The sequence below is a fragment of the Lissotriton helveticus genome, chromosome 7, assembly GCF_964261635.1.
Source record: "Lissotriton helveticus chromosome 7, aLisHel1.1, whole genome shotgun sequence".
Lineage (NCBI taxonomy): Eukaryota > Metazoa > Chordata > Amphibia > Caudata > Salamandridae > Lissotriton > Lissotriton helveticus.
In genome coordinates this window covers 102,672,428-102,687,471 of record NC_136068.1, presented here as the reverse complement: position 1 = coordinate 102,687,471, position 15,044 = coordinate 102,672,428, and the positions used below count along the sequence as shown (strand labels likewise).

The following is a 15,044-nucleotide window of genomic DNA, read 5'->3' as shown; positions in this document are numbered from 1 at the left end:
AGGTTGTTCGTTGGATGCGGGGGACAGAGGCGAGGCTGGCGGAGCTGGCAGGTGGGGGTGTAGAAGCCGAGTCTGCTGTTAAGGTAGGCTGGTCCAGCGTTGTGGAGTGCTTTGTGTGCGTGGGTGAGGAGCTTGAAGGTGATCCTCCTGTCGACGGGGAGCCAGTGTAGGTCTCTCAGGTGGGGAGTGATGTGGCTGCGGTGGGGGACGTTGACGATCAGTCAGCCAGAGGCGTTTTGGATGCGTTGTAGTCGTCGTAGGTGTTTGCCCGGGATTCCTGTGTAGAGTGCGTTGCCATAGTCCAGTCTGCTGCTGACGAGGGCCTGTGTCACCGTTCTTCTTGTTTCGGTCGGGATCCACTTGTAGATCCTGCGGAGCACGCGGAGGGTTTTGTAGCAGGAGGAGGAGACGGCGCCGACCTGTTTAGACATGGAGAGGGAGAAGTCGAGGATGAATCCCAGGTTGCGTGCATGTTCGGTGGGTGTCGGTGCTGTTCCCAGTGTGGTCGGCCACCAGGACTCGTCCCAGGCTGATGGGGTGGGTCCGAGGTTGAGTACCTCCGTCTTGTCAGAGTTCAGCTTCAGACGGATGTTCCTCATCCAGTCGGCGACGGCCTTCATTCCCTCGTGGAGGTTGGTTTTGTCGGTGTGCGGGTCCTTGGTGAGGGAGAGGAATAGCTGGGTGTCGTCGGCGTAGGAGATGATGCTGGGATCGTGCTGGCGGGCCACTTGTGCGAGGGGGGCCATGTAGATGTTGAACAGCGTCGGGCTGAGGGATGAGCCCTGGGGGACGCTGCAGATGATGTTGTTGGCCTCGGATCAGAAGGGCGGGAGGCGGATGCTCTGGGCTCTGCCGGAGAGGAAGGACGTGGTCCAGTCAAGGGCCTTCTCTTGGATTCTGGCTTCTAGGAGGCGTGTCTTTAGAGTGCGATGGCAGACCGTGTCGAAGGCGGCCGACAGGTCCAGGAGGATGAGGGCTGATGTTTCGCCGTTGTCTAGTTGGCGCCTGATGTCGTCTGTGGCAGCGATGAGGGCTGTCTCTGTGCTGTGGTTGCATCTGAATCCGGACTGGGACGGGTGTAAGATGTTGTTGTCTTTCAGGTCGCAGGCCAGTTGCATGTTGATGATTTTCTCGATGACCTTCGCCGGGAACGGGAGCAGGGAGATGGACCGGAAGTTCTTGAGGTCCTTGGGGTCCACCTTGGGCTTCTTGAGGAGGGCGTTGATTTCGGCGTGTTTCCAGCTTTCCGGGACTGTCGCTGTTTCAAAGGAGATGTTGATGACCTTCCGTAGTTCGGGTGCGATGGCAGCTTTGTTGAATACGTGGTGTGGGCACGGGTCTGACGGAGATCCTGAGTGGATGGAGTTCATGACCTTGCGTGTCTCGTTGTCGTTGGACCAGGAGGTCAGGTTGGCGCTGGTGGTGTTCACAGGGGAGGTGGGGCCTGGCGTAGTCGGCACGGTCATGGTGTTGAAGCGGTCATGGATGTCAGCGATCTTGCGGTGGAAGAAGATGGCTAGTGAGTCGCACAGTTCTTGTGAGGGCGGTATGTCGTTGGCATTGGTGCTGGGGTTCGAGGGTTCCTTTACGATGCTGAAGAGCTCTTTGCTGTCGTGTGCGTTGTTGTCCTGGCGGTCTTTGAAGGAGGATCTCTTGGCTAATCTGATGAGGTGGTGATGTCTGCGGGTGGAGTCCTTGTGGGCTGCGTGGTTGTCCAGAGTGCGTTTGTGGAGCCATATCTTCTCCAGTTTCCGGCAAGGGTGGTGATCAGCTGGTCTTCGGTGACTTTGCTCCAGCAGCGGCGAGGTAGCTGTTGGGTGCGGTGGTGTGTGGTTGGTTTGTTGAAGGTGAAATGGATGCAGTGGTGGTCGGTCCAGTGGAGGTCGGTGGTGTGGTCGAAGGCGACGTGGGTGCCTGTGGAGAAGATGGGGTCCAGCGAGTGGCCGGCAGCGTGGGTGGGTGCGGTGACGAGTTGTCTGAGGCTGAGGTTGGCGAGGTTGTCGATCAGGGTGGCGGAGTTGGCGTCATTGTTGTTCTCGAGGTGGAAATTCAGGTCCCCGAGTAGGATGTAGCTGAATTGAGCTCGGGGTCCGGGTGGTCTGTAGATGAGTGTTCCTCTGAGGGTTGTGTTGGGGTCGGTGTGGATGCGGAAGTGCAGGTGTTCAGCGGTGTTGAGGGTGTCGACCTTGAGGGTGGACTTGTGGACGATGGCTATTCCTCTTCCGATTCCGTTGGCGCGATCCCTGCGGGTGATCTTGTAGCCGTCCGGGATGGCTATGGCGATGTCGGGCGCCGAGGAGATGTTCCACCAGGTCTCAGTCAGGAAGGCCACGTCTGGGGCGGAGGTGTCGAGCAGATCCCAGAGCTCGACTGCGTGTTTGCGTGCGGAGCGGGTGTTGAGGAGTATGCAGCGGAGGTGGTTGGGTCCTGTCCTTGGGGGTTTGGTGGTTCTGTCGCAGGTGAAGCTGCAAGTGTGGCAGGAGAAAGGTCCGTGAGTCCGTTTCGGGGCGGCTTGGAAGCAGGTGTGGTTTCGGCCTGCATTGAGGGTGCTGGCGTCTTAGCGGAGTCTGGTGTTGTGGCGTTCGCGGGGTCCAGGGGTTCTAGCGCTGGGTGCGGTCCAGGCGCAGACAGGCTTGCCTTCGGCGCGCTAGCGGCACGCCCGCTGCGCGGCCACCATAAGAGGGGGATAGGGAGGGAGGAGCAGCTGGGAGCGGGGTGGCCAATGGGGAGCAGGGGGGCGGGGCTGCAGGGACGCAGCAGCAGGAAAGGATCGGGAACCAGCGGGCAGCAGCAAGCAGGACACGAGGCAGCTGGCGGCCGTGTGGTGGCGTGGGGAGCGACCTGCCTGCGAGCAGGGTCAAAGGTCTCTCCTATGCCACTGCACGGCCCCTTTAAGAGGGGGATAGGGAGGGAGGAGCAGCTGGGAGGCAGGAGCGGGGTGGCCAATAGGGAGCATGGGGGCTGGGCCGCAGGAACGCAGCGGCAGGAAAGGATCGGGAAACGGCGGGAACCAGCGGGCGGCAGCAAGCAGGACACGAGGCAGCTGGCGGCCGTGTGGAGCAACCTGCCTGCGAGCATGTTCGATAGCTGCCAGAAACTAAATGCTCCTTGGTAAAGTTAAGGGGCTTATGGTGGCACTGTGGAGCTAGTTGGTCTGAAGGCTAACATATCCTTTGGAGGTGTCTGGAATCAGTCTGGACACCAATCCCTTAGTTTATGTTGTCTAAACGCGCAGATCCTATGTATTTTTAGGTACTACACAACACAGTGTACTGCACCAACGGAACAGTTCTATGACCGACTACCCCCACCAGACGCCACAGCAACACATCATAGTCATAGATCATCATTCCTCTTTTTTTTTTTAAACAAAGTTTTATTGGTTTTATTAATTTTCATGATACTTACAGGACTGCGGTATTGCCGAGTATTTACGACATACATCTTACGCTATTGTATATAAATTTCTGTATCAACCTGGATTCGCTTACATTCAAGGAAACATGCAATACTTCACGGCATAATTTACATTTCGGTACTTATGCAACTTGTCTGTTATCGTCTCAAATTATCAGCAAGTCGGTACCGTTGCAACTACCTGTATCAGTCTTACATTCCTGTGTATGGTCATATCATTGTCTTACAAAAACAAGTAACGATCAATCTCACAACTTTGCGTATTCCCTCCCCCCGCCCACTAGTCCGATAATCATCATTCCTCTTTAACCCTTTCCCTGCGCAGCAAATTCCTCCCCGGTGCGGGGGAGCTAAGGGCTGGCTCCACGCAGTCATGAGTCACGGGCGGCGTGTGCTCATGACGGCGTGGTGCCGTCATCCCGCCCGCTCATTAATTCGCCCGCACTGGCAGGTAATTAGTGCCATGTGGAAGGAGCGGCAGCGGCATGACGGTTCCACGCCGTCATGAGGACACCCCTACCGTGACTCATGACGGCGTGGAGCAGTCATGAGCACGGAAGGGGTTAACACTATCCCATATAATACTCATAACAAATCCCTTCTCATTACCATACACAACACATCATTATAGCCCAACACTTCAAAACAACACTCCACAAAATTCAGCGCTCCTGCCTGTATGATACTCATTAGAACGCCAACTTAACACTAAACAAAAGCACGGACTAGACCACACATGTGTAATGACTCGGCACACTGGGATGTAGATGTCTTGTGCACAGTGTATGTGCTTTGACTCCTAAAAGTGTGTACCAGTGGGTACAAATTGGGCTAATCCTGGTTTGTCAATGTTAACATATGTGGACGTCCCTAGTAAAAGGTGTGCCGATTCGAAATCCTAATTGAAAAGCTTAACTTAGCTAGAAGTCCCTAATATATGGTACTCAGGGTACCCAGGGCCTGTGGGGGAAATGGTCATTAAGGGAAGCTAGTGAGTTTATTGTGCACCACTGCGGTGGCAAAAGAAAACATGACAGCTCAAGCACTGTCAAATTCGAACTGTCAAACCGACCCTTTTGACATTCAATTCCTTGTAGAGCCCATGTCAAAATAACAGTTAAATTAAATCCATCATATTGCCATAGTCGGACTTAACATAACTTTCCGAAAAATAGCTTTAGTATCTTTACTTTTCTAAGTAGCTTATAAGGCCACTGGTACCCTTTTCTGGTTGGCCCAACAGCTTACAGCTGCCAGGCCTGCCTTGTGAATTGGGTGTCAAGTATACACAGGAACTGAAAACCAAGGATCCATTTGCTGGGAGGAGTCTTCCTCTCCTGTAACAGGATAGCTGGGGAAGGAGCTAGTGGGCTAATTCAAAGGCAAGCTGCCCCTACAAGGACGGATGCCATTGAGCCTGTGCCGACCAGTTTCCTTTGTTGCTTAGCCCGCCCGGCTGCACTTTCACTTTGCAGTCACAAACCCTGTGTGATTTTACAATCACACAACAGATCTGTTCACCTGGCCCTTTGTTTGTTAGATGTAGCATGTAGCGGATGAAGGGGAACTCAAGAGAGCTAGATACAAGGATCTGTGATATTGTGACAGGATAAGCCTAACGAATGACAAGATAGAAATTTCAAGACACAAGCATAGGACATTAGACCAGAGTTCACTACAAATAAATTGGAGTCAGCATAAAAGCTCAGGTACTTGGAAACACAAACCATTTGCGTGGCTATGGCTAGCGAGATTCTAGGTCGTGAAATGAACTCCAGGCAAGAAACAACTCCAATAGACAGTGAAACAACCTCAAGCTCAAAGAGACACTTATTTGGAAAAACACACCATGGCACAACTAGGTGCACTAAACCACCCCATTACACGTCAAGAGACCAAGTATTTGCAGAAAGATGTACTATATTAAAACAGCAAAAGACACAAAGCATGAGAGAGACAAAAAGGGCTGAAGACGCTATTTTTTTTAAACTAAGATGTATATTACTGAATGAAAACAAAACCACTAGAAACATGATTTGCATGATTTTTATAAAGTAAATGCATTCTGAATTCTGTTTCTCCCCTATTATTCATGTGAGGTAGTGAAGGCAGTGGAATGTCAACCCTTTTCAGGACTTTGGATCAGAAATGTGCAACAATACTCTGCTTAAGGTGATGAGAATTAGAGAATTATCAATTCTTTGTAAGTATGCATTTATATCGGTGGAGTTATTCATAACATAAATCTAGCTACAAAGCAGTTTAGTGCTGTACAAATGTAGGGAAAGAGTGGAAGAGAAAGACACTGGAAGAATTACTAATGGATGAGGAGTTCATTAAAGAGGAGGGTCTTTCAGTCCCTTCCCGAGAAGCAGCCTGGGAGTTGCCTGGTCCAGACAGAGAGGACTTCCAGATCTTAGCAGCATAACAAGAAATGGATTGTCATGTTTTTTTCTCAAGCCTGATGTTCCTGCTGAAGTGTAGCAAAGCCCACCAGAGGTATTGATGTTCTTGCCACATATGGAAGAGTTTGTGCTTTGTAGATGGGGCAGAAGACTTAGATAGAGATGAGGGCTGGTGGAGGTAGCCGGCAGAGTTCTTTGAGGATGTGTGAGATTGTATCACACTTCCCGAGACCCTAAATTAATCAGTCAGCAGCCAAGAGGGCACTCCTATTTTTTTCTGTAAAAAAAAAAAAAGTTACATTTTCATGGGGCTTAGATGTGATTCTTCTTCAATGATGACGAACAGACTGTTCCTCTGTCATGGTGAGATACGAAAGGTGTTTATCTTCGAGGGTGAGGAAGTGAATTTGAGTGTGAGAGTGACTGGGTGAGAATGAAGAGAATGAATGAGAGTGAGGCAGTGCTAGCGTGACTGACAATGAGTGTGAGTGAATAGAAGCATGAATGTGTGTGTAGGTGTGAGAGAGAACATGTGCATGTGTGTGAGAGTGAGTGACAGAGGAGTGACAGAATAAATAAGAGTGTAACTGTAAGCAAGAATGAATAAGTGAGGATTAGTGAGACTGGGCAAGAATGAATGCGAATGCAGAGAATTGTGTAGCAGTGTTTGGAAGTCTGAGGAGGTGAGTGTAAGGAAGGATAAGTGAAAGTCAGTGAGAAACAGTGAATGAAAGTGAGCATGATTGTGAGTGTGTGTGTTTCAATCCCTGGTCTATGGAGGTATCTATGGATAATGCTTGCATACTGGAGCTACCCTTGCAAAATGTTGACACAGGCACATTAGACCTAATTCCTGGCATATTGAACATCTAAGGTAAAATACCGGTGCATGCACACTGGACAAAATGCTTACCAAAAGTGGAACCCATGGCAAAATGCTAACGCTGGTACAGTGGAGGCAATTCTTGTTATAAGGGGGGTGCAAGGCAAAATGCTGGCACTGGCACACTACAGGAAATTCCTGGCATACAGGACACCTGTGGCAAAATAAATGTTGACATTGGACGTAATTATTGGAATAAGAGAAATCCATGGAAAATGTGGGTAGACATTTTCTCAAGATTCTTAGAATAAGGGGCATTCACAGCAAAATGCTGGCACTGGTACACTAAAGGTAGTAACTCTTTGCATATGGGACATCAATGGCAAAATGATGGCAAGAAGTGGCACCCTGCATCAGTCCCAATATAAAAGCAACTAATTCTATTAGTACCCCTGATCACAGCCAGCTCCTCTTCGCTCCAGAAATCACCAGACATTATGTCTTGGCCTCCAAAACTAGCCTTGAACTTTGGATCCATCTTCTTTGAGCAGGTGATGGTGGGGTGGATGGAGAAGAATCAAGGATACAGCATCAACAACCCATAGACTCAATATGATCGGAGGGCCTCGTCCAGTGCACTATGACTCATTTTTCAACACTTAAATGTCGTACTGAAGTTCCCTCATCTCTCAGGGAGAAAAATGCACAGCGAAACACAATCATACTGAAACTTGCTTTTACATCAGTATGTCTTTTTATGTAATCTAGAATTGCATTTGATTTTATTGCTGCAATTAATACTGAATGCTCAAACAAATTGTCCCTTAATAGCCTCAGAACACCTCAAAAGCTCTACTATGTATCCATCTATCACCTATGAGATGACCTGATTTCGTATTTGGCACATGGTACTACCTCCACCAGCCTGCCAGACTGTGGTCCGCCAAATGTAGAGATGCCCTCCAGATCAGGGGTCATCTCTGCACTTGAAAGTAAGTGCTGTCATGCCAGTTCCCATTAATGTGATGGATCTCACCCGTCGGTTTTATTGCCGCCCTCCAAGCTTTTAACATTTTTTGTTTTTCAAAAACAGACCCCTAAAGTGATCATTTCTTTTTGAAAACAAATTAATAATAAAACCCCCAAGCCCTGGGAGTTTTCGCTCAGAGTATGGGGTGTTATTTATTATTATTGTTTCTGTCCTGGTGATTACGAAAAGAAAAAAAGGCCATCACACTGTCCACCCTAAATAAAGCAGGTGGTGTAATGCCCTTGCTCTCACGGCCCAATGGAAAAAGCTTTATATCATTATGAAAGTTTAGATTTTTGAAATGGGCAAAATCATAAAATGGCACTTTTTCTCTTGTCTGCCATCCACTCACAAATTGCAAAGAAATGTCGTGAATGTGGAAATAGCTACTTCTTTATAACAACTATCTTTACATACCTGTGTCTGCGAAAGATTACCAGTTCCAGTGGTACAGGTATTTGCATTAAATAATGGATATGTAAACTGCAGGGCTGTAGTTGCCGAAGCAGCAGCTTTGTTTTTCACTAATGTTGTACATTTGTTCTGCTGCTGATGAAGAGGACCACCCATGAGCTCGGATGGATGACGAATAAGAGTAACCAAACTACAAAATAAAGAAACACAAGGACTTCAGGTAAAAGTGCAAATGATTGGTGCCCTATTCAGCATATTAAAATATAAGCGGACTACATTAGTTAACAAATTACCTCTGGGTCTCATAGTCTATTTATATTATCCCAAAAGGTAATTGGTCAAAACAGTGCATCTTATTATTAGCTATCTTCTATTTCACCTATGTAACATTTTTCCTACAAGTAATAAAAAACAAGTAAACCAGCTAACAAGCATTCAAATTATCAGTCATCTTCCGTGACCAATAAATGAAGGTAAGCAAAATAAAAATTTGCATTGTAGGTTATGTTACTGGGAATTTGTACAGCACAGCGTTCGCCAATTAAGAGGTGTCTTGGCACACACTGTGCCCTGCAGTTACAATTCCGTTTGAAGTTCATAACTGGGGATTTCCTTCATGAACCACTGGTGGGTGGGTGCTTTGTAGCAGTGGTTCTTATCCTGTGGTGAGTCTTTATCGAATCTGGTGAATCATTTTTGAAATCTGAGGACTCCCACTGAGTCATTAATGGAATCCAACAACTCCCCGCTCCCACGGTTAAAGCAATTTCAGTGATCTGAACCACAAAATAGTACACAAAAATACAGAAACAAGCATTCACCAAATACAAAAATGATTACATAGTTGAATCCAAAAACAATATTGAAAAAATCTAGATTTTAATGAGGTTAGAGCTTTTCTAAATTCAATTTAGGCCGCTCCAACATCCACAGTATAATCAGTTTGATGCACTTGCATTGCACCCACAAATCAATCTAAGAAAACCAGCTTAATTTTTAGCATTCAATATTTAATTCCTTCACATTTGTGTTACTTTTAAAAGTTTCAGTGTTACATTTTGCTTCTTTATATATATATACAACCTATTAATCTGTTAATATTATTTAATTTTCTAAGCAGTTGCTGACCTCCAAGGGTACCCAGACCACATGTTAGAGGGTGTAGATAATCCTACTGAGATGTTACAAAAGGTGACCAGGTGCATTGCGACCTTCCAACTTCACCAGTGAAGGTTCAGCAAACCTCTTACAGGTAGTGGGTACCACACCCTTCGAATCATTATGGGACTTACTAAGAGTTGCACGGTACACATGAGGTGTAAATTGCAAGCTGTTAACAGAGGCACTGTGTCAGTACTGGCCAATTACAAGTTGACCCCCACAGAGTGGGGAATACCTGTGCCTACCTAGGTTTCCTAGATCAAATTACAATTTCATTTTCCACCTGCTCTTCGAAGGTCAAAAAAGGGAGCAGTTTACCAGTAAGGTCGTCAGTTTGGTAAGGTGGATGAGCACCATATCCAGGTTTGCTTGTAACCTGTTTCACATGTGATTTTACCGGTTGGAATTTCCAGCGGGTAAAACTGGTCCCAGCGTGCCCACACCTGAGAAATTTGGGTGTGGGAATAATGAACCAGATGCAATTTGACAGTCAGCTATTTCCACGGTTCATTTAATTTTAGATGAGCGCTAAAAGTATTAATGGGCAGAGGCAAGTCTGGCTAATCTGGCTCGCAAGATTCAGTTTTCATACAGAAACAGACAAACACAGCAAAGGTGCTCTGGCTCTCATAAGATCGGGAAGAAAATCCATGAGCTGAAAAAACGGAAACTAGACATGCCAGCAGGATTCCACAGGAACCATTACTAAAGGGAAAGGAGTACTTATTTTTATGAATATGGATCCCATTTTAAGGCTTATCAAAATATTACGCTAGTAAATAGGTATAACGTAGTCTTCCATAATTTATACTATAATTACATAAGTGAAAGAACTGGCCTAAGTAACTGAAATAACAGTGCACAACCCACTTGAGTGTGCACAACTGATGAACTTTTAAGCTTTCGCTTAAGTTAAATGTGTGGTCTTTCCCAGGGGTGGGTCAGTTGTATCAGGGAAATTCTATACACGTGTGGTGTGAATTAGTGGGTATTTACAGTTATAAATAGATTGCCCATCACCAGTTTGAAGATCTAAATTGCAACAGAATGATCAAGGTGGAGGAAGAAGCACTGATAAACACAACTTTCACGAGGGAGTGAAGGAAAACAGAGAAGTTATGAATATATCAAGTTTCAAGTAAGAGAAAACAATTTATGAAATTTTAAAAATGTGTCTTCCTTACTAAGCCTAAAATGGTGTATTTTACACAATATATCAAGTTTTATTGTTGGGCTAGGAAGACAAGCAAACTATGTGTTTTCAGTAAATCACATAAACTTACTCCAGTTCATTACATCAATTTTTAGTTACGTGTGTTTGGAGAGGAAGTTTAGAAAATACTAATAAAGGGTGTGTATAACTTGTGAACAGATCTAACTCAACAGTATAATTGCTTATTTGAGTAAATCAGATCAAGTTTGCTAAGTGCAAGAAAATATATATATTTCTTGAGTGTGTATGAGGAACACTGCTCAAATATTTTACATTAATTTGGGCAATAGAATTTTTCTAAATAATAACATTCCGAAAAACAGACAAAATCAACTATTTCTACATTATGCTGAAAGCCACTATGCAAACATTAATGAAAAGGCGCTGTACCTCTCACTACCCTCTAATTTAAGGAGGAGCTTATTCACATAGTTCTAGAGGCTCATTCCCTGAATTAATATAGGAGTAAATTGAGAACTGCAAATTAACCTCGTGTTATTACATCATGCCTAAGACCTTTGAAAGCAATTTATCTTTGAGCAAAACGAGTGGTTGGATGAACCTAGATGAGTCATTACAAAACCCATTCACGGGTACAAAAAGTAAGCTAAATGCTCATCGGCACATCTGCAACCGTATATTTTTGGACACCGTAACCATATGAATTCTAGGTGTGGGTAAAATGTGCTTACAACTTTGGAAGATAGACAAGTTACAATTGCTAATTAGACTGTAGTAAGCCAGATACCATTAGTCCATTTACCCAGGCGTTTCCCTTGTTTAGTACACCAGATAGAGTAACAAATGTGAAAATCAAATGTCAAAATCCAACACGCACATTTTTCACATTTGGGTTCAGCAGTGATTGGTATAGGCACACCTTTAACTAACATTAGGGGTTGAAAAAACGGGTATTAAATCTGAAAAGTGTTTTTTGCTTACAATAATATAAAAGGTCAATAGGACCAGCTGTTAAAACCATAACAAAAAAACATCTCTTTTGTTCAATCTTAACCCACTTTTCTGAATAAGCATTTTGAAAAGGTGAGTTGTGGATGAACTTTCTGGGTGATATTATTGGAAAAACAAGGACGAAAACATCTTACCGAATACGAATTACACAAGCATAAAAATCAAGCATCATATAGTAAAATCAAAGAACATGAACCTGTGAATACATTTGCATTTCGTGATTTGCAGTTCTGCAAAAATGGAAAATCACTTTTTTACTGTTTTGCCTTTTTTTAGTAAAAGAGGAGGTAAACACACTTGCTAAGGGTGACGCCTGACTCCTGGGATTCTTGGCATCTGGGAATTTCTGACTGGATGCTGTTGAATCGGTCCTCCAAACGAACACGAACTGCAGATTTGGTTCTAGCCTCTGGAGCTGAAGATTGATTTTCACTGATTATGTTCTCTTTATTTAACCTGCAAGTGCTGTCAGTATGTTTCACTCTAATGACATTGTGCACAGTGGCATCTCCAGAGCCAGTATTAGGTGTTTTCTCTCCCTGACTGGCAGAATTTAAAGGTAAATTAGATTCACTAAGCAGCATCATTCGAAGCTCCTGGAAATCTATGTGTCCCATACACTGGTTTGAAGCCATGACGTTACCTTCTGGTGCCACGGTTGATTGACAGATGACTGGGTGAATTGCCTGGCTAGCAGAATTGCTAGTTTGGTAGCTTGCTGGATTGGAATTACTGGATGGCTGGTAATGGGGTAAGTGTGTGGGGTTACTTGTGGAAAAGAATGCAGAGTTGAGCCTAGTCTCCACCTCCCCCTCATTGGCTTGGGCCTCCATGTGAGAGTAAAGGATATGCTGGAGCTGGGTGTACTCAATTTCCGTCATTTCCACCAAGTTGAGATCTGTGGTGGTGAAGCTAAGACCCTGCTCAATGGCAAAGGGTGCCTCACTGGGAACCTCAGAATCTGAAAGGGCAGTCCTTGGTGTAGAGGACTTTGGCTCTGTCTGAGCTGTGGACGACATTCCTTAGTCAGAGAATTAGTATTCACGGGTCTGTTCAGGGGCTCAAACAAGGTTTAGCACACACCACCCATCTCCTTAGCCACGAAATTTGAAGACCACCTAAGATGTGAGACAGAAAATAATCATTGCAAACCAGATCGCACACAATACTGAACAAGTGATCTAAAGTCAAATAACCTGTTTTATTTACTAACTAATGAACTCAGAGAGAGGATTGATGGACGTGATCTACCATAGGCTGGAGGTTATCAGAGTACATGGGGGTAACGCAATCATGCTTGGGGGGTCCAAATCGTGAGAGTCTGTTAGCTTATTAATATAAGATAGCAGGGGCATTGATATTGGTAGGAAAGATAAAACCAATAGGCTGGGGATCTAGGACAGAAGAGTTTGATACTGTACTAAGAGCTTGGGTAATTGATAGAGATAGGTACTAAGGGTACTTTGAAACCTACCATTAAGAGCTCCATAGAGGCCAGTGGAGCCTAAAGGGTCGAATGAGGAACGAAACTTTCTAGACTTAAAGTGCTAGTCTTTGAGGCAAACACTCACGAGTTCCTATAAAAAAGAATGAGGCAGCTATGCACTTGGAAGCCTGGCTACATGTGAAACCATTGAAGGCACATGCCACAATACCACACCTACACGCCACACATGCAGACAGCCTGTTTCTTTGGAACCCTCTTTCCCGGCAGAGACATAAAGGTGGGTTTAAGGGGAGGCACATGCATACCCCGATGGTGCACAAAGGCCAACTACTAGGAGTCTAGCGCCGAACTACGCCCCTTGGGAGCGACAAGAAGTGATTTCCGCCGCCTCAGCTGACAGGTACTGTCGCCATTTTAGAATGGACGGCAAATACGAATGTATATATCCCAAAAACACTATGCCCGATTCGCTCTGGGCAATTCCCCACTGCCAGCGTGTGAGGAATTTGGGGTACGCAGCTCGCGTCAAATGAACCCGGTGGCAGGGGAGCTGCGCGGTGACGCACAGGCCGCTGAACAAGACAGATTGTGCACAACAGGGGTCCACGACTCCGGTGGAGCAACGTCTATCGTAGGTCCAATCCAGGATACAGCCGATACGTTCCCCCTTTCAGTCCACAGAGAATACAAGGTTCCGGCAGCTGCTGGAAGTCGTTTCTTCCGGTGGCGGCAGCCGGAGTGCTGACTCTCCGAGTGTACCCCGGACGACGGTTACTAATGGAAAGTCAACCGGCGCTCGCGGTCACTAGTTCTGTCTTCGAGGGACACTTCCGGCGCGCGCCTCATATTTAGTGTTCCGCGCCAATCTTAATGACGTCACAGGACAGGGTGGTAGGCGGACCAACGGTTTGAGGGGGAATGTGCGGCCACGCGATATTCGACGTGACCTCGTGCAGGTGCTCGCGTCATAGTGACTTTTGCGACAGGCTGCCAATGCATTACTTTGTATGTCTGTAGCGAATGCACCGGTTAGCATTTCCTACGTAGCGGACCTTTAACATGCACGCCAGCATTTTAGAGCAGACAAATGGGAGATTTTTAAAACAATTGGTATGTATTTTCCCCATTGACATTTTGAAGTAGAGACAATTTGGGGAGGGGGCAGCTGAAATAAAGTCATTTTTGGCTTCTAAAATCATGAGTCTTGCGCCTGAATCAAGTCTGTTGGAATGTTTGCATGAAATTTGTCTATTGCAGAGGGCTTTCCACTTTTTGCTCTGAGCCCTCCATAAACAACATGTTTTGAAGTTAGGACCCCTTCCAAAAATGTCTGACAAGAGAAGGAAGAGTGGGAGAGGTGAGCTCCTTTATCTAGTTCTTTTTGATACTTAATGTCAGAGTGTTTTAAGCTAAGTTCTAGAAAGTGTACTTTTAATAGACAAATGTTTGCACTAAGTATAGTTTACCTGTTACTAAAATATATGTTGAAAGCACTTGTTTTATCTTAAAACATCAAATCATTTTGCAGCTCTCTAATCCTCTATGGGTCCCGGAGTAGTGTGCTACTCGCCGAAAAAGCACTTCAACCCCTCGTCAGGGGTAGTAAGCACTATATAAATTACAATACAATACAATTACAATACAATACTGTGTATAATGCAATTTTAAAACGATGACTTGCGTATTCACAGTGCTTTCTGCTCCAGGCATGGATTGTAGAACTATAAATACACAGGTCACTATTCCTCACATCTGCAGTGGTCACATTACCCAAATGAAATTTCATAACGTAAAAGAATATATTTCTATCTGACCAGCTTAACTTGCACTTACTTTTCGTTTATAGTTTTGGGAATTATTTTAAATGTGATTACCTGAAAGTGAAAAAGAAAACACTAGAAGAATATTTTGTTCTTTTTAGCCACATTTTGACCCTGCCTCCACATGGCTAAAAGAAACAAAATATTCTGTAAGTGTCTTGTTTTTCCACTTTCAATTACCTGCATATAAAATAATATGGAAACCAACCTTAAATGAAAAAGAAATGCAAGTTAAGCTAATCGGATGGAAATGCTTTCTTTTACATTTTGAGACTCCCAGTGCCTGTTTTTTAACCACTTCAAGGACTGTATTAAATGAAGACGTGCTAAGTTGCACTTCCA

The 15,044-nt window shown here is 45.3% G+C and overlaps 1 protein-coding gene across 4 annotated transcripts in view; it reads right to left on the bottom strand.

The window, feature by feature from the left end:
- TCFL5 (transcription factor like 5) overlaps positions 1-13,729 on the bottom strand; it is a 591,288-nt gene extending 577,559 nt beyond the window's left edge. For 3 of the 4 annotated variants that reach the window (XM_078651625.1, XM_078651627.1, XM_078651628.1), the window contains exons 1-2: positions 11,733-13,729; positions 8,093-8,279 (exon numbers count right to left, since the gene is read on the bottom strand). In XM_078651625.1, the coding sequence (XP_078507751.1) occupies positions 8,093-8,279; positions 11,733-12,454 (909 nt within the window). In that variant the 5' untranslated portion in view covers positions 12,455-13,729. The remainder of the gene's footprint in view (positions 1-8,092; positions 8,280-11,732) is intronic. The other variant, XM_078651626.1, reaches the window with a different exon arrangement.
- Positions 13,730-15,044: the final 1,315 nt, after the last annotated feature.